The 22,219-nt window shown below is 36.4% G+C and overlaps 1 protein-coding gene across 1 annotated transcript in view; it reads left to right on the top strand.

The window, feature by feature from the left end:
• Positions 1–16,251, top strand: part of GPC5 (glypican 5) — a gene marked incomplete at both ends in the record, with an annotated part of 657,041 nt that extends 640,790 nt beyond the window's left edge. The window contains one exon of the mRNA XM_080347059.1: positions 16,094–16,251. Coding sequence (XP_080203185.1) covers positions 16,094–16,251 — 158 coding nt within the window. The remainder of the gene's footprint in view (positions 1–16,093) is intronic.
• Between the last annotated feature and the right edge of the window lie 5,968 nt (positions 16,252–22,219).

The following is a 22,219-nucleotide window of genomic DNA, read 5'->3' as shown; positions in this document are numbered from 1 at the left end:
CCCTATTTTCAGGAATTTTTCTCTTTGGAACTTATTAATTCATTTTGATACAAAAGTGCTCATTATAGGAATAATTTTAATCTCTTTCTAATTTTGCATGGCTTTGAAAGATGATTGTCATTTGCAAATTATAAAAGTTCAACAAAATATGGCAAAGTCAGTGAACGTAAGAATTTAATGGTAAACACTGAGTATTTCAAGTGTCTGAATTGCTTTCTTTCTTAAAAAAGAAAAAATAAAATAAAATAAAATAAATTTAAAAAAATAAATTAAAAACAAAACAAAACAAAAAACCAAAACTGTTTGAAAGTACTCTGTGAATTAAAAATCAGCTCTATAAGCTCAAGACAAGCTCATCAGGTCAGGCTATCCCATTTGTGAGCACTTAGATCTCATTTCATATAATTAGAGAGTTCTCAGTTGAAGAGATAATGTGGAAGTCTGGCTAATAAGTTATTAATTCCAGTTCAAGAGGATTTCAGTCTGCGCATAGATTAACAGATCTACAGCCAGACAGATTCCATTTTGGTCATTTAATCTGATGTTGTGCATAATGCAGACCACTGAATTTCCCCAGCTTCACAGTGTATTAAGATACCCACACACATTCTGGATGTATCATCTAAAAATAAGCTTGGGAGTGTATAATTATTTAGGCCTGTGCATCTTCATTTTCCTGTTTACAATTTCTCCTCATGTCAGACAAAAATTTGAATGAGATTACTAACTGTCCCTAACATGCTATTTTGGGTATTACAGTTCAAGTGTAAAACAATAGGCAGTTTTAAATATCACTTAGTCTTCTTCCAAAAAGTCAAAATGGAATACATCTATAATACTTTTTTCTTTATTTTTCTATGTGCCAGATTAAAAAACAATCTGGTTTACTGATGCATTTTAAAAGAATGCTAGGACTGCAATTCACTGAATATAGAAGTAAAAGATTTTTTTATTTTTTTTTTTTTACATTCAGAATTAAATCAGTCCTTAAAGTCCCAATTTCATAACAATGGTAATCATACTTTCTTAGGATTCTGATTGATATAGGGTGTAAAATATGTTCGTTATCCATGTTATTTATAAATCAGACCACCTGTGTGGAGAAAACTGTTTAATTGTCTCATTTATTTATGCTTTCATAGTCCATATGCAGAGAAAGCCACTAAAAATAGTTTGCATCTGGCAGGTTGATCACTGTGACAATAAAAGGATTAAACAGCAAGATATCTCTCTGCTTTCAGTAATGCCTAGCATATGTGTACATCATTCAATGTTTTCAAGCATTATGAATGCCACACCTCTCTTTTCTTACCCTTGAAAATCGACTATATTATTACTAAATTTGTAAATATAATGTTTTATGGGAAGCAAAAGCCATCATTGAGAATGCAGAGAATGTACACAACTTGCTTAAAATAGTCTTTCAGACATTATTTTTTTCAAGAAAATTCTTTTTAAAGCCATTTAGTACATCATTTTTCTATAATAGTTACAATTTTTTTCATAAACCAAAAATTTTAACAGTGATGTAATTCTTGATTATGCTGATAAGTTTGATTTTTTTTGTTTTCTTTTGCTTACAGCAACTTTCTGCTTGAAAGTAGTATATATATATATATATATAACAAAGCTTGTCAAAGCCCAGATAGTCTTGGCTGGTCTCAGTTCCTTATATTTTAATATGAAATTCAAAGTTTAGACTGAACAAAGAAATATGTTGCCGTGAAAAATAATGTGATTAATAAGTCAAGAAACATGATATTATTCGCAATATTTTTATCTGCCCTTAATCTCCACCAAAGAAATATTATTCTTTAAATCAGCGCTAGACTGACTAATCTAAAGAGAGGCTTGGGGAATGCAAAGACTGCAGCATAGGATTATGGGATCAAGTGGCAGATGCACATTACAGTGACAATATCAGCACATATTTGGCTAAACTGTTAGGCTATTGAAGTAATCTTTTGTTACGTGTAAATCTAAGGAATTTAAGTGGTTTTGCTCAAATGGATTAGCATCTTCTGATAGGATTGTGTTCTGCCTATTTGGTGGAATCAGCGAGTCTGCGTAAGACTCCGAAAGGCAGAGGGTCATGTCCAGGTAGCATTCACTTGCTACATTCCTAGCCTCAGGTAGTCTCCAGTTCTGGTCCTCTCCAGTAGCTAACACTGTTATCCTTTTTCCCCACACAGTCTATATAGCAGGCAACAGAGCCACACAGAAAGTGGTCTACTCTTGCCGTTGAAGAAAAGTTATGCAACCTTGAAATTCCTAGGATGTGTTATATACAGAATGGATAATTTAGAACTAAAAAAACAAAAAAACAAAAAAACAAACAAACAAAAACAAACAAACAAAACAAAACAAAAAACAAAACAAAACAACTGGCCATCCACTTTAAAAAAAGGCCTTGACTAGTCCCTTTTCCTCTTTCAAAGTTGTGTAGTCCCAATACAGCCACCCTGCTGTAAGACTGACACCTAGAAGAGAGATGATGCTTGGACTTCACTTCCTCGGGAGAAAATGGACAGGAGTTATTTGGGAACAAGGAAGGATGGACAGAGACTCACCGGTAAGTTCTTAGGAAGAGTTCATAGACAATAGCTTTCAGCAGGAGTCTGGAAATAATTCTCAGTATCGCTCCTCCTACCCCCCAGGCTTGCCTGGAAGGATATTTGACTCATTACATATTGGCAGCACACAAGCATCTCAAAGGCCTCTATTTCTCTGGGAGGACTGTGTTCCTCAGACTCTTCTGTTGAATGTTGGCTAGGAACATAGATGCAGTCCATGAACAGCTGGATATCAGATCTCTCCTTCACATATATTTGAGGAATTAAAACCAGCATGTAAGTCCTTCAGAGCGACTGACTACAGTACAACTGTCCCCAGATGCTTTCTCACTTTCATTCCAGTATGTTTATCTGGAGGATAAAGTTCACAGCTATATATATAGATGAGGAAACCACAGTCTTTTGCAGGCAGATTATATTTTAGAAAAACACGTTGGAGATAATCCCCAGAGAGTGCCCTACTAGTCTCATGTACCCACAAGGTCATCAGGAACACCCTGGGGCTGGCTCTGACAACCTGCCTGTCTCTTCCAAAGCCCATAGCTTGTACTGCAGCAGGAGACTGCTGGGATAGGTGCATGCAACAGGAAGAATGAAGAGACACTTGTGCTGTGAGGGACACCAAACCAGTCACTCATCACATCTATCTGTGCCTGTGCCATACTCAAGCAGAACAAGAGCCTTTTGCAGCTTTAGACACCCCTCTGTGAAGTGGATGAAGTCTCAGGGTGCTGTGAAACACAAATTAAGGACTATTTTCAGACAGTTGGCACAGAGGTATACCCATGTCCCTTATTTTAAGCCTTAATTCCTTTAAGAACCCCACCCAGTCTTCCACCCTTGCCTTCTTGGCTATGGAACCAAGAGCCCCATTCAACTCAGCTCAAGTCTTGCCTGAGATGTTCTGTGGATATAATTATCTCCAGTACTGCCTCCTGGATGGCCTCAGATCGATGTGGAAAGAAATCTCCTGTCTCTGACCCCATTTTCTGTTGTTATTCTTGACTTGTCTTCTGGATGGCTATGGGCCTTGTTCAACACCTGACCTTGCCTGCAGATCATTGGACAGGTGACAGAAGCTGTTACTGTCACCAACCCATTCATATTCAGGTCTTGCATTACTGTACCTCACCAGCAAAAGCATAGCCTGTGCTAGGGTCACCCTAAGTCCCCAGACAGACACATCGGCAACCCTGGGAGAATTCATCTCACCTCTCAACCTTCTGTAACCCTGCTCCCAAAGTCATAGCTATGTTTCTTGACAGTTTTTCTGGCAAAATGAGAAGAAACTGTCTTGATCTCATGTCCGAGAGGATGTTGGGAGTTTGATACTCTTCTGCTCCTACACACCTTGAGCATCTCTGCTGCTCCCTAGTTCCCTGCTGCCTGTGGAAACTGCTGGAGCATGACCAGAGTGTACTGGATATGTCCTGGGACTGTGTGAAGGAGGAGCTCGACATATGACTCATCCATAAGCCTGAAGGAGAGGGCACACAGGAGGACGGCACACCACAAGGAGGAAAGAGCTGTCATGAGTACCACTTAAGCTTACATGACTTTCCCAGACTTGTAGTATTATTGATTTATTAAAAACCTAGAGTCTGCCTTTTCAGCAGTTTAGTTCATCTGCTTATTCTGCTGAACTATTTTTGGAGATTTTCTTTTATCATTTCACTTACATTAGCTTTTGAATGCATTCATTCATTCTGCTCCAATTCTGCCTTTTTAGTTGTATAAGAATTTCTGTCTTTTCATGCTCAATTTCTAGTTTGTGTAGCTGCAGTCTTGGTCTCCTTACACTGGTTGTAGATTTTGATAGTACTAGTTCCAGAATCTACTTTCTTAGCATCTCCATTGCTGCCTTACCTTAAGCCTTGACTCCCTCTGCCAATTTTGCCATAAGCCTTTAAAAGATGTTTATCAGTGGTAAAATAAAAATAAACCAACTTGGATATAGTTTCCAAAATCAACTGCTTTAAAGTAATAAGAAGTTATTTTGACATTTAGTGTGTAAGAGAAGATCTAAATTCCTCACCTTTTCCTAAGATGTAGAATTATCCACCATATAGTGAACTTTTTGGTTTTTTTTTTAACTTGAAGGCCCAGGTACTCTAATCCGTCATCCCATACACATGCTGAAGAAGAATACAGAAGCTTAAAATGAAAAGAACGTTCACAGAATGATTTCACAGTGTGTCCCCTCAGTTCCCAAGATTAAGCCATGCACAAATAACTAACGCCTTTAACATTTTCACATGCCTCTCTACTGACAACGGTACAGCTCAACTTACTGTGCCCCACTGGAGGTAGCTCTACAGCCAAAATTAATGCCTTCCAACCAAAAAAAAAAAAAACCCCAAACCAAAACAAAAACTTATAGTGTCTTTAACTTACAGGTCCACAGAGAGTTACTTTAAATAGAGGTCACCTTTTTCTCTGCTCTTCACTTTTCACCCATCATTCATTGTTTACCCAGTTCTTTCTCTCTTAGATCGATATCTTCAGGTTAAAAACCTAAACTGTGAAAGTTCAGCTCTTTCTCATCTATCTGTCCTCCTGTTCTCTTTGAAGAGCTGCATTGTAACTAAATCTTGTTTTGAAAATATATCTAAATTATCAAATTAAACTGAAACAGCAGTTCAGTTTCTTTCTTTATGCTTAGTTAAGTAAATTAAGTTAGATGGGCCTTCTCCTTCAGCCAGAAGGAGCAAGCACAGCTTACATATTTTGAAGAAGGAACTCTTGAAACCATATAGGTTTTATTTTGGCTTCCCTCATATCAACACTATCAATCTTGAAAACAAATAAATAATCTTTTTTCCTCAATCTTTCTTTTCCTTTTTCCCAGATGTTATCTTGAGGCCTGTTAGTACATTACTTTTTTCTTACAAGCCCGGAGACTGGTATCTTGCTTTTGTTAGAAACTGCTTTCCCCAGTCAGTTGACCAGAGCAAATCAAGTCAATGGCCAGCCGCCTTAGGCTGTGGGGGCGTGAAGGGGAGAGCAGTTTTTTCTGTTTGTGGACAGATTCTCAGGAGACAAACAGAAGCAGCACTAATTGTGTGTTGCTGAATGGGAACATATATTTGAGTGAAACATGCATATTGATGCGGATTCTGCAAGGCTGGCTATCCTAGGGAGAGGTAAAACTCCTACAATTACTGGGTTTAGTCTTTGAATCATCTGATATTTATCTCTGAACTTAAAGAATGCACTTACTTTGATGTTTAACTGTCCAGTTTTAGTGAGTTTAGATCAAAGATCTTGTACTTGCGGATACACAATACTTCCTATGGCTTCCTATGCTTTCATAACACTGAATACACTGAGGGATGCAGACCAATATCCATCAGCAAGCACCACAGTATTTATTGCAGACATTCATCTAGCCAGAAATAAATTGAAATGCTCTGCCAGAAAGGACCATCTCTGAAATGAAAATTGGAGAGCAAAAATTTAGCTGAAAAAATGTATTTTTTAAACCTCATAATCTGATTAGAAAATGCATTTCTAAGAAGACATCAGGAACTCAATTCTTTTAAGTCACATGCTTTTGATACATATCTCAACATAACAGCTGAACTAAAACCTGGGGAACCAATAGTTATCCCAGAAAGGAAGAGAAATCAGCAACCAAAGAGAAACTCTATGTTGCATTCTTATTTATAAGGAGAAAAGCTGTACATTTGTTTACAGGGAAGGAACGGAGACAAGGACATCTACCTTCTTTTACTACTCCACACTTCCTTTTTTGTCAGTAATCCCGTCTTTGATGTGGGTTCAGGTCAGATATCAACAGTGGATTATACATTTTTCTCAATCTGTTTCTGGGTGCTTTACGATGTTGTTGTTAGCTGACAGCTTAAGTCCTTTCCTGGATTATAACAGCATGATCCTTTTTCCTCTTGCCAGCACTTATCTGATCCCACTGTGGGGTGGTTCTAAAAGTAAACTCAAGCTGCAGTAAAACTAACTCAGCAAGAAAAATCACAGATTTGATGGCTCACCTCTGGGACTCGGTTCACTCCAGATCTTGCACATGCCAGTGAGTGGCAACAGGTGGCTTTATAGCCCCCACCTGGCAGACATGATGAGGAAATGACTGCAAGGAGTCCTGCCTTAAATCAGCATAAATTGTGGAAATATTCTATTAAGTATGCCTTTACAGCAAAAATTAAGAAGGACAGTTTAATGTATCAGTGTTTTGGGGGATTAAGCTCATCTACAGGCCATGTTTCTTTTAAAAGAAAGTGGAAAGTCCAGAATTCTAGGTGAACTGACCCGAAAAAAATTGCCAAAGTTACTTCATGATCTTAACAATGCAAATTTGTTTAGTTCAGATTTCTCTTCTGGAAAAGACTGACTTTATAGCTTTTTTTAAAAAAAAAAAATCAGCATCCAGACAGTGAAATAATGAACTGCTGCAGTTAAGTTGGGCCATAAATCTTGGGAATCTGAATGATATAAAAAAAAAAAACCTCAAAAATATTTCATTTTCTTTATGGGCCTAATAGGTAAGATTCTGCCACAACTCAAGTTCACACACTACTTTCAGGAGTTTCAGTTCAAATTCACTGCTGTCTTCTAGGTGGTAGTTTTGTATGAATTAGCATTATTGCTTATAAATCTCCTACAGGAAATGGAAAAACAAAAAGATTTTTAAAATCATATGGATAAATTGTTTCAAAGGACAGTAATTTCTATGGGACACCTGACTCAGAGGGCAGAAATTAGTACTGATCAGATAAAAATACAGAGAATTAAGAATTTGCTTACTTTTTTTTTCCAGTCTAATTTAGGGACTTTAGCCCTATTTTAATTTTATATTGATCAGGAAGCTTTTGCATAGGTTAATGATAAAGGTTAAAAGTTCCTCAATAGTGAAAAGGATTGAAAAGATGGATTTCTTCTTTTAAAAGAGGCATTATTGACAATGCTGATTCCAGCAACCTGGAGCACTGAAGTTGTAATGAACATGGATTTATAAGCTATTGCATAAAAAAGCAATAGGAATAGATCTAATGAAGGTTACTGTGGTTCTCTCTCCCTCAGATGAAAAATAGTTGGTTTAGTCTGTGTATGCAAAATATAACCAAGTCTTTTAGACATCTAAGATTTTATTACTTGCTAAAACTGACCTACAAGTATGAAAGTATACATTAAGCATTTTAACAAATAACGTTATCTCTTTCTAATTCTTAAGAATGTGAAATAAATGGAAATGTTTTGGTTTGTGACACCATTTGTTTGTGTTACATTAACTCATGAAAGCTTTGTTTTCGAAATGGAAATACTGAGTTCATTAATGTATAATGTGAAACAAATGCTACTGTCAACTTTGAAAGAAAACTTTCAAATACTAGAACAGAGATCTAATGTCTGCTTCTGTTATAGTTAAAATTACTTGCCAGACTTAATGTTAAGATCATTGGTTACACTGTTTCTCGTATATACAGATTTCTTAAAATATGTGCAGTTAAACATAATGTTTGATTCATTTCCTAATATATGGTTAACCATGAAGAATTATCTTAGCTAATGCCATTAAGCGGACTTCTTAATTGCTTTCTGACAATAACAGTAATGCTATTACTTTCTTTGTAGGTGAGATTACTTGCATCTTGATATTCCATGTGCATTTAAAATTGCTATTTGTGTTGGTTTGTGTATTATTACAATGATTATATAAAGTCAAAAAGGAGGATTTTAGATCAAATTATTTCCTCCAATTAAGTACCAGTTACCCATTCCAGAAGCTTTGTGCATAACAGTATCTACGTTTAGTGCATAGACGGAGAGCAAAAACTGACAACAGATCAATACACTGTGTTTCAGAGAGTTGTTACTTGCATCATGCTACAACATTCTACGTTATATGGAGAGTGACATAGTTTTCCCTGGGGAAACTGGTTAAAGCTCGATCACTTAAGAAGAGAGTGGATAAAGCACAGGTTACTCTGAGAGACAACCAAATCCAATGATGGCTTGATTATCACTACAGTTCACATATGGATACAAAAATCCAGTCATTAATGATTTCCCTTTGTGGAGGCAAGCTAACCATAGATTTTCAGTTGCCATGGCTCCTAAGTGAGCATCATCTCCCTGTTTCACGTTGTCTTGTGGCATATAGATCAGGTTCAGTCCTTTGGTACTCCTGCTCAAGGTCCTGCCTTGGATCTCGTTCAGGTTTCCTGAGCTACTTTTCTTAGGAGCAGCCATGAAAACCCAGATGATTGCATTCACTGAAAGAAATGACCAGCTAATTACAGAGGTGAGACTCATGAAGACATTAAGAATTTGTTGCTAGTATTGATATCACAGTACAGAACCTTCCTATGACACTAAGAAATTCTCCAAATTTCAGTGATTTCACTGGCTACGTCTGCACTGTCAAGTAACTTAGCTTGTGAGTTGTCTCCCGGTTTCAGCTCTTGTTGTCTGTATTGCATAAATGTTATTTCACTCCATGGCTCAATGTCGAAAAAAATAATCTTCATCCCTCCAAAATAAACTTCAAGTTCTCTGGGCACTTCACTCCAACAGCTGCTTCCAAAAAGTAACACCAACCAGATGACCAAAAGCTTGGATTTCTCTGCCCTACGAAGTTCCTCAACAGCATGCTTTTTTATTTTAAGAACACTTTCCCATGCCTGGATATCATATCCCGGAGCCTGTAACTGTATCCTTCAGTTTTGTGTTGTTTAAATACCACCTGGTGGGTTGCAGCACAGCCCTCATGGTTTTTTTCAGGCACTTTGAACTCCAAGCAAACAAAATGAGACAAGAAGACCACTGTGTATGGCTTATAAAAGATGCAAGGCATTGTACTATATAGCAGAGATTTGTTTTGCACTTTCTTCTAGGCATTGCAATTTCTGAGCACAGTAGACATAAGCCACTCATCACTTTGCCTGAAGGATCTCCTTCTGAGATGTGTATTTAGCTACATAAATATAGCTGCAATGACTCCTTCTGTACTTTAGCAATAAATACTTTAACGAAGTACTGGCTTTTCAGAGATGTTTGCACACATCGGACATTCACTATTTTCGTGGCAATGTGGCAGCCCTTAATCGTGCCTTTCAACACCAGATGCTGGAACCAATGATGTTTAAAGGCAGCAGTTTAGGTATAGAAGCAAAAATAAAATGCAATCAATTTGCCAGAGCTACATGATTCAGTATTTAGTTGTTCATTTGTTTGGTTTGGTTTGTTTTTTTTCCACCAAAGATATAAAACATAGTGACAGGGAATATTTCAAAAAATATCCACTTGTCACTCAGTGGTGAACCTGTTATTTGACTAAGTGTAGGATTCATCTGTCCAATTTCAGTCTAAGTGTCTACATCTGAATACCCCATGTGCTTCTGCATTTACTTATTTATCTACATTCACTATAATGGGAGCTGCAGTATCTAACTTTGATGCATGGCAGGATTAATTTGTCTAAATAGAAGTGCCAAAAGCCACTGGAAATGCTCTAGGATGTCCGAGACATCCTTGAAGTGTTTTATAAGAATCAGGCTGCTTTTAGATTGGCAGCTATATGACAACAGCAATACCCCCCTCCGCTGTATCTAAAATGTCTGTAGATGGCTATGTTTGACCAACTGAACCCTAGCTTTAGATGTAGACTGTACAGATATGAAAGACTGAATGGAATTAATCATGCCTTGCATATCATCTGTTATTATCTTCTAAAGCTCACTACTTCAGCATCAGCGTAATGCTATTTTATGCTGCATTCAGGATGGTGCTTGCAATTAAGCTTATCATTGCTGACATAAACTGACCCATATAACCACTATAGCAAAGCATATGAAATTCTGTTCTGCCAAAATATGAGCTCATCTGTGATTTTAAAAAAACCCAAACTCTACTGAATTGTTTTTCATGGATGTATTTTAAGGACTCTGGCCTTCATATTTTAAAATTATCTCATATAACTGAGAAGGTGCAAGCACATTTTTGGCTTATTATTTTTTATTTTGGCTTTTCATTGCTTTTGGATTGGCTTCTTCTTGCACAAGGCAAAGTGACTGTAGAAAACATAACATTAATTAATGAGAATTATGAGAATCATTCACTCTATAAGCATAATAGATATGCATCCCTATGCTCCAAGGCACACATTAATCGCTAAATACCAGTAGTTAGGGGTCCCAATTTAAACTATTTAAACTTTTCAGTAAATCTTATTGTTTCTCCCACCTCAAAAGCATCAGGCAATGCTCACATGCAGTTTTAAATAGTAAAACAGAGATTTACTGTTTTGGTAAAATCTATTCATTTTGATTTTGAACCTTCTTTTCTCTTTCACATTTACTGACAAGCTGCTGGAAGTGACACAATAAATTGTTACACCCACATTGAAATTTTAGACCTCACATAAGGACAAAAGGGGATAGAATCAAAACGATGTCACAACTGTTGTGGTTTAACCCCAGCTGGCAACTAAGACCATGTAGCTAATTTCTCACTCTCCCACCACACAGTGAGATAGGGTGAGAGAATCAGAAAGGGGAAAAAAAAAAACCTCTATATTGAGATAAGAACAATTTAATAGGACAGCAAAGGAACACAATAATAATAATAATAGAATACACAAAACAAGTGATGCACAATGTGATTGCTCACTACCCATGACAGCGATAACTCATTTGTTCCCAAGCAGCAGTATTTGCCCCCTGGCCAACTCCAGTTTATGGAGCAGGATGTCATATGGTAAGGAGTATCCCTTTGGCCAGTTTGGGTCAACTGTTCTGACTTTGCTCCCTCCCAGCTTCTCGTTCACCTGGTAGAGCGTGGGAAGCTGAAAAGTCCTTGATTACCTGGCAACAACCAAAACATCAGTATATTACCAACATTCTTCTCATACTAAATCCAAAGCACAGCACCATACCAGCTACTAGGAAGAAAATTAACTCTGTCCCAACAGAAACTAGGACAACAATATACAATTTTAGTACCAGCAAAGCCTCTTTTCTGTGCTAATTCATTAATTTCTTTGATAGGGCAGCAGTTATACGTCTGTTTATGTGACAATAAGTTCCATAATGCAAAAGCCTTCATTTCATTCTAGATGAATAATGTTTAGTCCTCTGTTCTTTTCTCATGAACCTTACAGCAAATGGAGCTTCACTGAAAGATAACAATGTTTAAATATTAAGAAATTCAGCTGAGGAAGCTGATTTACAACTCAGATATGGCAAATCAATGTGCAATGCTAGATAATTTATTTTCTTTAAAATTAAAGCCTAAAAAGCTCCCAAAAATTAATTGAAAAATGCTTGATATCAAAATTTTGATATTTCTTTAGCCTCCATGGATCAGCTGTTAATCTTTCCATAAAATGAAAACTAAACAAACAAACAAACAAACAAACAAAAACCAAAAAAAAACCACACCAGACATATCTTTTTGACTACATTGATTCCTGACTCATAATCATTGCTCACATCTTCAAAAGCAATACAGTGAAAGAATGGTAAAGCAATGTAGGTTCCTTCCCTCTATACTACTTGTTAGTAGTTTTGTTTTCTTGTTCATGTACAACTCGTGCTGAATTGTGAAACATTTAATATTTATAGAATCATTTTTTTCCTATCTGAAACACTGTCCTATCCTTACTCAAATTCTTCCTCATATTTGAGACTCATAGAAAATGCTTGTGTCATAAAAGCTGTATTTGTGAATATTCCAGAACAATATAAGAATGATGCACAGAGAGAAATCCAGTTCTTCCTCCTCTCTAAATCCACAGCAGCTCTTCTGGTAGCTTCATTTTCCCTTGAAGAAACATGTTAGTTCTGATATATGTTACTCAGCAGATAGAAAATAATATAGCAAGGTGTTTGAAATCAGACTACAGTTACGCAAACACTTTTTGGTTTGGTTTCAAACTCTAGGCCAGTACTAGAGTATGTTCCAATTAAAATGCTTAAAATGCTTAAAATGCTTAAGGTCCCAGCGTGGCCCTTGGTAGACAAGCATCTACTACTCAAAAGTCATAGCCCATTTTTGTAATATTTTAACAATCTCAGTAGAAAAGCTCCATGTCAAATGAAAATCTTCTGTGACTTTAGGTTTGACTTTTTCAAATAAAGGTTAAAGGATCTTGCTGAATATTGCATGGAAATTGTATTGCTACTGTTGATATTCTGGAGAACATCATAGCAGGTCAGTTCTCAAGGCTGCCAGTACCATTACCTCTCACAAGCTTTGAATATCTTTAGAAGATGTTAAAGATCATTAGAAATATTCTGCAGCTCTTAGACTATAATGAGATACTGTAATATTTTTGACAATATTTGGTGAAATTCTTTTACTGATTAATTTTTTTTAAACAAGGCCAAGACAGTACTTTAAATTGCAGCCACTGAGTTTCACAGCTGATGCTGGGGACAGGTATGTGATACTTGGCAGCTTTGCTTTAAATAGGTTCATGCCAATGTTATATTTGGATTTTAATTCCCAAGAGATTTATTTTCTGGTGTGCTGCAGTTGTAGCTTCTCTTCAGAACAAACCCCTGAATCCTAGATGAGATATCTGAATTCTACTATTTTCCACTCACAATGTTAGCTCTAGTATGATTTTGGTATTGAACTGGACATTTATATTTGGGAAACTGAAATGCCTCTTCTATAACATAATTTCAGTTTCTAGTATGTGAGGAAACTAAAATCAAACACATTTGCATTTGGTTTTAGTCTTTTCTGACATAAATGTTTGAATAGATCTCATTTGAAGTTTGCTTTGAACCACAAAATTTGAATTTATTTAGAGGAAAAGATCACTTCCATTACTGATTATGATATATGATAGGCAACATACGTGTTTAGATCCTGATGCATAATGGACAGTAGAAACTACTTGTTTAAATAGAAAGCATACCCTAGATGTAGGAATTAAATTTATATTTATACTTATAAATATAAAGTATAAAAGTATATAAAGTAGCAAAAAAACCCAAAAAACAAAAAACAAGTGAAACAAAAAATAAAACCCCAAGTTCTGTTAAAACAGCCTATTTTTAAGGATTGTGCTTCTGTTCAGTGATTTTTTGCACAAGACCATGTCTAAGTATATATTTGAACTTCTCATTTCAGTAAAGTCTAAGTTGTGTCATAGACCTGTGGGTCTAACTGAATAAGTGAACGGTTTGCTGTATGCTTACAGTATATGCATGTAACACCAGAGATCATATTCAATATTTCATGGCATTTTGATTGATAGAAGGAAAATGTACTGGTAGTTTTCAACAGTTTTTTGAAACTCCTTTTTTCATGGAAACTTCCACAGTCTTAGGTTTTCATTTAAGGCTGGAAAGAAAAGAAAAAAAAAAATGAGCCAACATTTCCCATAAAATGAAATAGATTATTTCCCTAATTTTCATAATATTGTCAATGAAATTTTCAGTAGAAATTAAACCTCACTCTCCAGCCAGTAATTAATATCTAGACACATTGCCTTCAGATTCAGATCACATACTCTAGCTGAAGCCAGTTATTTCTTTAGCTGCAAGATCTAGGAATATTTTTCTTTATATTATAATAATCTTGTATAATAAGTTATATCCTTGATATTTAAGCTAGGGCCATATATTTCACTACTGTGATGGTGTATTTGTTTATATTTGGGGAAAAATCTGCTTCATTATAGGTATAGCACTCTGTGAAATGCTTTGTTGTGTAGGTGAGAGTTGAATTTTTCACTGTCTATTGAAGTCAGTTTTTTAAATATGGAAAATCTTCACTAAGTCTCTGGAGAAATTATGCAAACCCTTTTTTGTTGCTGTTATTGTTCTAGTTCCAAAACTTCCCTGAAAAAACACCTTGACATACCCTGTTTGATGATCCACCAAGCATCCATTTGGTGAAGCGTTGAGTGACTGATCTTTTTCTGGACAGGTTATTGAATGTGCGTGATAAGAAGAAGTTGTATTCACCTCCTTCTCAACATCTATTGTCACTCCTCCTCTTTGTATGTCCACCTGCATTGTGCTCACAGAGCTAATTTTCACAAATTCCGGGCAAGAGCACTAGATCAATAAATCCACACAAAATAGCAGTATATTCTGCTAAGTACAGCAGCAAAGAAGACAAATTCATTCTAGCAGGTTTTTCAGGCAGTATGACTGACTTTAGCTGGATCTTCCCTTAATGCATTTTTTCAAAGCTACAGGAAGGAGATTTGAGTACATACAGCAAGTTCACAAAGAGCAGCTTTCAAACTGCTTTTAGAGAAAGAGTATTTTTAACACAAGCACCAAAACAGTTGTTCCTTTTAAAAATGAGGTGTCTCTGTAGCTTCCATTAGACCAGTTTAACAAACAGGATAGCACCATGACTGAAATATTTATACTTCATCACAGTCCCTTTGCATAAAAATAGTTAAAAAACAAACAAGCAAGCAAACAAAAACCAGTTTGTTCATCTTTCCTAATGATACATGTAGAGAGAAAAGAAGTACCTACACAATGAATAATAATGCAGAAACTCAGACTGTAAAATCAATATGTCAGCTCAGTAGAGCTGAGCTTCTTTCTAGTGCTGCTGTTCCAACAGTAGAGCTTACCTTCTGAATTATATATGTATTGACCTAATTACATAAATATTGACTTTACTTTATATGAAGCCTTTTTCAGTCTCAGTGTAATTACAATGTCAATATTTGTTGCGTGTAATAACACCGAATTTAGACTTGTTAATTTTGATTGATAGTGGCATGCCACAAGTTATTATATGGAATGAGACAGTTAGTCTAGAAGTATTCATAGCAAATACAAGCAGCTGACAATGCCACCAAATCTGAATGTGTCTGCAAGACCTTCTGTTTCCGATTGTTTAACCAGGCAAAGGAAATATAATGGGCTATTACATCCTTTTTGCATAGAAAGCACTGTTTTGAGATGGATAAATATTTACCCTGGTCCAAAAAAAGTACAAATACTCAGCCAGGAACTCAGTAAATGGGTTCCTGTTTAAAGTTAGCTTTACAATTTTGCTTTACAGTGTTGTAAAGTCTGTTTAAATTGTGCCAAAATTGAGGTTTTATATAACAACAAGTGTACTTTGCTGTATACCTTCCATCGGGTATACATTATTTTGGAATAATATTGGGACCCAGACACAAGCAATTTTGGATTAAAATATTTTCCTTTTCCTACAAATCCAAGAAAAATGTGAGTAGTGGACTTTGAGGTACTACTCGGACTTGCAAAACTATTCACTTCAGTCTGTAAATGTTTGTTGAGATGTATTTCTACAAGAACAACTTTGTTCGGAGCTGACAGACTTCTGAACTATTTTCAACGATGAATAGCCATATAATATAGTGTATGTTTCTAGATGGAATTATAAAGGCCTTTGAATTTGGCAGTAACATGAGATATATTAATAGAAACTGAACTGTGACAGTCTGTGTGCTGAGGATATTTAAATTTGTTCTAGCTATAACATGTTGCCAGTAGTGACAAGGCATGCATCATACTGTATTTTCTTATTTGTCTCAGCAGGGATGCCAGACAAGACGAACCTCAGTGACGTAAAGCAAATCCATCAAACCAAGGATGGCAGCACTTTAGACACAACTGGAGCAGGATGTACAACAGTGGCTGATTACATGACATTTATGCTGATTAGTTTGGTAACACTATTTCTCAGTCTTTGGTAACTGTTTAACTCTGACTTGATATACATGTCTCATTGTCATCTGCTTATCCCAACTCACAAGCTTGGAATGAGAGATCCAGTGAATATAGCAATATTTATGATAGCTTGTGTAATATCACCCTCTCTGATCCTAGGCCTGAATATTAACAAAGCTGTTTGTGTAACATTTTTCTAGTGTTTTGGTTCTGTTGTTGGTGGTGGTTTTGGGATTTTTTTAACACCTGTATAGCTATGCAAAATCAGGTTTCCTTTTATAATATTTCATGTTAAAACTAAGTTGAACATGGTAATCTTTCTCTTAAAAGCAATTTGTAAAAAAGAGAGATCACAGAATCACTGAGTCCTGGAAGGGGCCCCTGGAGATCATCTTGACTAACCCTGTGCAGAGCAAGCTACCCAAGGCCAAGTCCGGTTGGTATTTGAATGTCTCCAACAACGGAGGCTCCATAGCCTCTTTGTTCCAGTGCTTGAACACTCAGAGCAAAAAAGCTTTTTTCTTACATTTAAATGTTATATAATGCATTTCTGTTTGTGCCCTTTGTCTATTCTCCTGCCACTGGGCACAACTGAGAAGAGTTTGTCTCTATCATATTTACTCTCCTTATCAGGTATTTATACATGTTGATGAGATCTCCTCTGCATCTTGTCTTCTCCAGGCTGAACAGTCTCAGCTCTCTCAGTCTTTCCTTGTATGAGACATGTTCCTGTCCCTTAAAGATCTTCATGACCCTTTGCAGGACTCTGTCCAGTATGTCCATGTTTCTCTTGTCCTTGGGAGCCCAGATCTGGACACAGCACTGTAGATGTGGTCTGATTAGTGGTCTGATTAGAGCAGGAAGATCACCTCCTTCAACCTGCTGGCAATGTTTTTCCTAATTCAGACCAAGATGCTGTTGGTTGTCTCTGCTGCCAGAGCACATTGCTGGTTTATGTTCAGCTTGGTGTCCAACTGGATCTCCCGGGTCCTTCTCTACAAAACTGTTTTCCAGCTAGTCAGGACCAGCATGCTCTGGTACATGGGGTTATTCCTGCCCAGATGCAGGAGTTGGCGTTTCCTTTTTTTGAACTTCATGAGGTTCCTATCCAGCCATTTCTTCAGCCTGCCAGGGTCCCTCTGAATGGCAGAACAACTATCTAGTATATCAGACACTCCTCCCATTTTTGCACCTTCTGTGAGAACTTGCTGAGAGTGTACTCGCATCGTCCAGATCATTAATAAAGAAGTCAAACAGTATTAACTGGTGGGGTAAACCATGGTCTCCATGTGCAATTTGTGCTGTTATTCACAACCCTACATACAACTGATAGCAACTGATGAAAGAGTTGCTCAGCACTTTATGAGTTTTGTGTTTAAAGTCCTGCCTTCTGGGACATGATCCCTGTAAAACAGAAAATGTTGAATTTTCCCTTCTCTCTTTCTCCAAAAAGAAAAACAAACAAATGAACAAACAAAAATTAAAATAAAATAAAAATAAAAACAAACAAACTAAAAAAGCACAACCACACAGTGCAAAGTCAGCAAATTTTAGTAGGAATTACTTTTCATAGTTCAGAAAAACTACACATTAAATACAGTATATGTATACACAATTATACATACAACTGCATTTTATCCAGGGATAAATTCAAGGTTAGGATTCAGTAATTAGTTGAGATATCTCAATCTATATGTCTACATACAGATATTTACATATGTGCTATTTATCTACTGTGTATGTGTTACATATGTAAGCTGTCACTGCAATCAATGGAAATATAAGATAACATTCAGCTGCTAAAAGAGCAGTAACAAGTGCCAGTTGAGATGCTGTAAAAAACCCACTTGGTGTCCAGCTACTGCTCTGAAGGGGCCAAGGTCTGTCGGTGTGCAAGTGACCTGAGCTCTTTGTCAATACAGTTAATGAAACTCAGTGAGTTATTCAGCTCATATGAAGAAAGACGTCTAAAAAAATGACCACATTAACCAGAAGTAAGTGTCTGATGCCACCTAAGATTTCTTGGAGTATCTGAGACATCCTCATGGGATTAGCATACATGGCGTGGGACTTATGGGAAATTCCAGAGCCTTCCTTTAACAAGAGCCATCCAGAGTGGCAGCTGGTAGCTAAGTGGGGTATCTTTGTGTATCTCGAATGGATCTAAACGCAGATAAGTGAGCCCATGAATTATATGCCAGGCCTCCATCAGTAATATTAGGAAGTTAGACATCTAGTGAAGTGGTGACACATGAACGCAAATCTGAATCACAACTTAAAACCCAGCCCAAGTTCTCATGCTTTATACAATGAGGTAAGCTAAAGTGTTCCACACTACTAATGGTATATCATATATAATTATTATTATAAGATTTTTATTATCCTGCCAGGACTAATTCCCATGTAATTTTAAGCAGAAATTATTTAAGAATGTTTTGTAGTTATTTATCCTTTGTAGTCTTTTACAAGAGGGGAAGAAAAACATTGTGCAGTATTGTATTAATTCATACTGTACCTAGAACTCTTCTTAGACTGCAATAAATAATCTTATATGAGATTAATATAAGGAAAGATGTGTAAATATTTTTGTTCCCCAATGCATGCATTAGTCATTAGTGTACACAGTATAACAGAGGTAAACAGATATAACATTTAAAAAAGCAAGTGAACATTCCTGAGAGCAATTCCATGCCCAGATAAACATCATTAGTAGGAATGTGTGCTAGTGTGTACATTTTACTTGACCTCCTTTTTCTTTTGCATGTTTTGTAAACCAGTCCTTCAAATTCACTTGTCTTGTTGTCTCAGCACACACTGAAATTACAGCATTGGTAATTCAGGGAAAGGAAATCTGATTTTGTTCTTTTCCATACTACCACAAACAAGTGATCAATCTAGTCCAGCAATGTGTTTTTGAACAATGACCACTACCAGTCCCTTCAAGAAAAACAGAATAAAGCTTAGAACAGGATATTCAGAAATAGAGAAAAAAAAAATCTACCAATATCCATTAATAAGAATTTTATTTTTATCCTGTTTTCATTCCTCACTTTTGTATGTAGTTCAAGACCTAACTGATGGCACCAGGTAGTCAAGGAGAGAGCAAACTTTTCTATAGCACCTTGGAACCAAAAGCCCCATTTTGAAATAGTGATAGTAATTAGGTCCTAAGGCCTCTTCAAATATATATTCGCAAGTCTGTGTTACTCCTTTTTTTTTTTCATGGCCTATTCCCCTTATTTTCTACACTGCACCCATGAAAAATAATTTCTAAGATTCCTTCTGGAGTGGAAAATCAGCTCTTTTCCTCCCAGACACGTATGAACAGTGTAGGTTTGGACGCTGCTCCTACACGCAATATGAATACAACAGTGGCAGGTCTGGAGTTCCCTCACTCAACCCTCAGGGACAAGATCCCATTCACCCTCCTGTCCCATCCGTCTCTAAGCATCACCACGTACTCTCCATCATTACCTAGACTCATACATCTGCTAGGCTGCAGCATGGCCCTATCATCATATCTGACATGCTATAAAGAAATATTCTTGTTTCTTAAAAAAACATTAAAAAAAACATTAAAATGTCTCAGAGCAAGGAGATAGGAAGCCAAGGCTGGTTTGCAATTTGTCTCAAGGTTCCTTTGCAAGGGAGATACCCTTGCAAGAAACTGTGGGAACACAGCAGGATGCTGAAGTGTAGCTCCAAGTTTGGGAAGTGGAAGAAAAAAAAAAACAACCTTGCCAGCAATGAAATGAGGAATCGTACTGAGCAGAAAAATGCAGAGTGTGTTAGAGAAGCCAGGAAGAGAGAATGAAAAAAGAAAAAAAAAAAGCTAAACTGGAGATTGTGACAATACAGTGTAAAAAGTCTGTATCCATGTTGAATGATGGACCACATGCAGTGTGTACATGAGCCAGTCTGAGTCAATTGCTTTGGTATGCAGAGGCTTTTCCCAACAGCAGGTCATACAAGCTGCACAGGGCTGCCACTGCGCTCTCCAGATGACCTGTGAAATGGCATCTGGGTCTAGGTGGCTCAGAGTACTTTCATTTGTTTTTACTCAGACATTTTTCACAGCCTAAAACTTCTCCATATGTCACAAAACCTTTGTTGAATGAGATTTTTGTTTTGTTTTTCTTTTATATAACCTTTTTATGTATTTCTGCTATTATGGTTTAAAGGAGGAATGCTTTACTCAACATGTACCATTTTCAAACAGACACTCATTCGAATGTTGTTTATACTAAAATTGCAATGGATATCACTATTAAAATTGTGCAACTGGTCTCAGTGCAATTAAAAATTCAGAAAGCATAAGGTGAAAGAGATTTGTAGGGATTAACTTATTATAGGTCAGTGTAGTTACTTGTAAAAAAATATTTCAGTAAAAGAATACTCCTAAAAATATAACATTTCAATAATACATGTTATTTGTATTGGTAAGATTGAGCTGTTGTTCTTGAATGTCTATTTTTTATTTTCTTTAGATGTACCTGTATGTCTAAATGTACCTTGTGCATTCAAATGTAGTTTGTACCTTCTAGGAAAAAGTACTGAGGTACTTTTTTTTCTCATTAATAATGTCCTGGCACTTTAAATAAATATTTTAGGGCAAAAACTTTCCACAGTGTAGCTGGTGAAAGAGAACAAAAAGCATTTACTTCCTTGAGAAGCAAATAATATTCCTTTCATTGCTAATAAAAGATGAAGCATACCTTTAGCCATGTAACAGGTTATCTTTGGCTTTCTTTTTGTAGATAGGTAGATACACAGATAAATAATTTATTTCTCTATACTTATATTTTTATATGTTTACTCAAATATATTCTTGTTCAGGTTGTAACAGGGTTTAGATTAAGCTATGAAAGATTGCAGATTAATCTTAATATTTCCATAGCATCTCCTCAGAAGCATAAATTAAAATAAGAGGTTGAAGCTATATCTGCTTAGAGGTTTTTTTAAACTTCAGCTCTGCTCTGAAATAATTGTGTAAATGTTAACCTTATTCAGCAAAGCATGACTTTTTATATGTGCTCTGAATCACAACTGATTATAATAGGAATAATAAAAAAAAAAAAAAAAAAAAAAGTTGTTTCTAAATACATTAGACGAAAAAGCTAATGCAGCTCTAATAATACCTAAGATTCTACTCTTGCAAATGTCAGCAAGTTATTTATAAAGTTCTAGCTCATAATTCTTTCTTCCTGGTGATGTATGAACAAAAAATCTGGCTTGACAGATTTTGCCAGACAAAATTTGCATGTCTGGCAGTTGGAAACCTTATCTTTTACTTTATTTGGAACTTGTAAATGTGAAATGCTAGAGACAATATACCTGGTACCCCAGGAAGCTCTTTTAGCATCTCACATTGAAGAGGAATAACATGCTGAGCTTCTGTGGCTGGGAGGAACCGGTCGATGCATCTCACCACCCCTTACAGCACAGAGGGCTGTGCTGGGATCACCTGCTGTGCATGCCTGATTTAGGTGTCACAACTGTGTCCCTCCAGGTTTGTCAGACAGTCTAAATCAATTGTTAGTCTCTTGAATTTAAGTCACATGGAGGTTTTTCTCAGTGGCAGTTTCTGATTTTCCTGCTTCTCTCAGTGTCACTGTCTCTCTCATTTGTGCTGGTACAGGAGTTTATCGCATTATGAAGTGAAACTGGTTGGAGTGTTACTGACCCAAAGTATCTCCTTGATCCAGTTCACCTCACATATGCACAGACAACGGCATTGGCTACATGGAGTGGCCATAGTGTTTGTGACAGTCCAGTCACACATTTATAGCAAGTGGACACAATAGTAGATAGATACAACAAACATGTTAACAGCATAAACACATACTGCAAAAAATTGCTTGTTATTGCCCCTTGCACAAGGATTCATACTCCAGTATCTAAAGCAGGATATGACCATCTAAAAAAGGTCATAGCAAAGTCTGTTTTTATTCATATACACTTGAAATACTGTAACAGATCTCTTTCACTGATGGG

Source organism: Nesoenas mayeri (assembly GCF_963082525.1).
Source record: "Nesoenas mayeri genome assembly, chromosome: 1".
Lineage (NCBI taxonomy): Eukaryota > Metazoa > Chordata > Aves > Columbiformes > Columbidae > Nesoenas > Nesoenas mayeri.
This window is presented reverse-complemented; position numbering and strand designations above follow the sequence as displayed.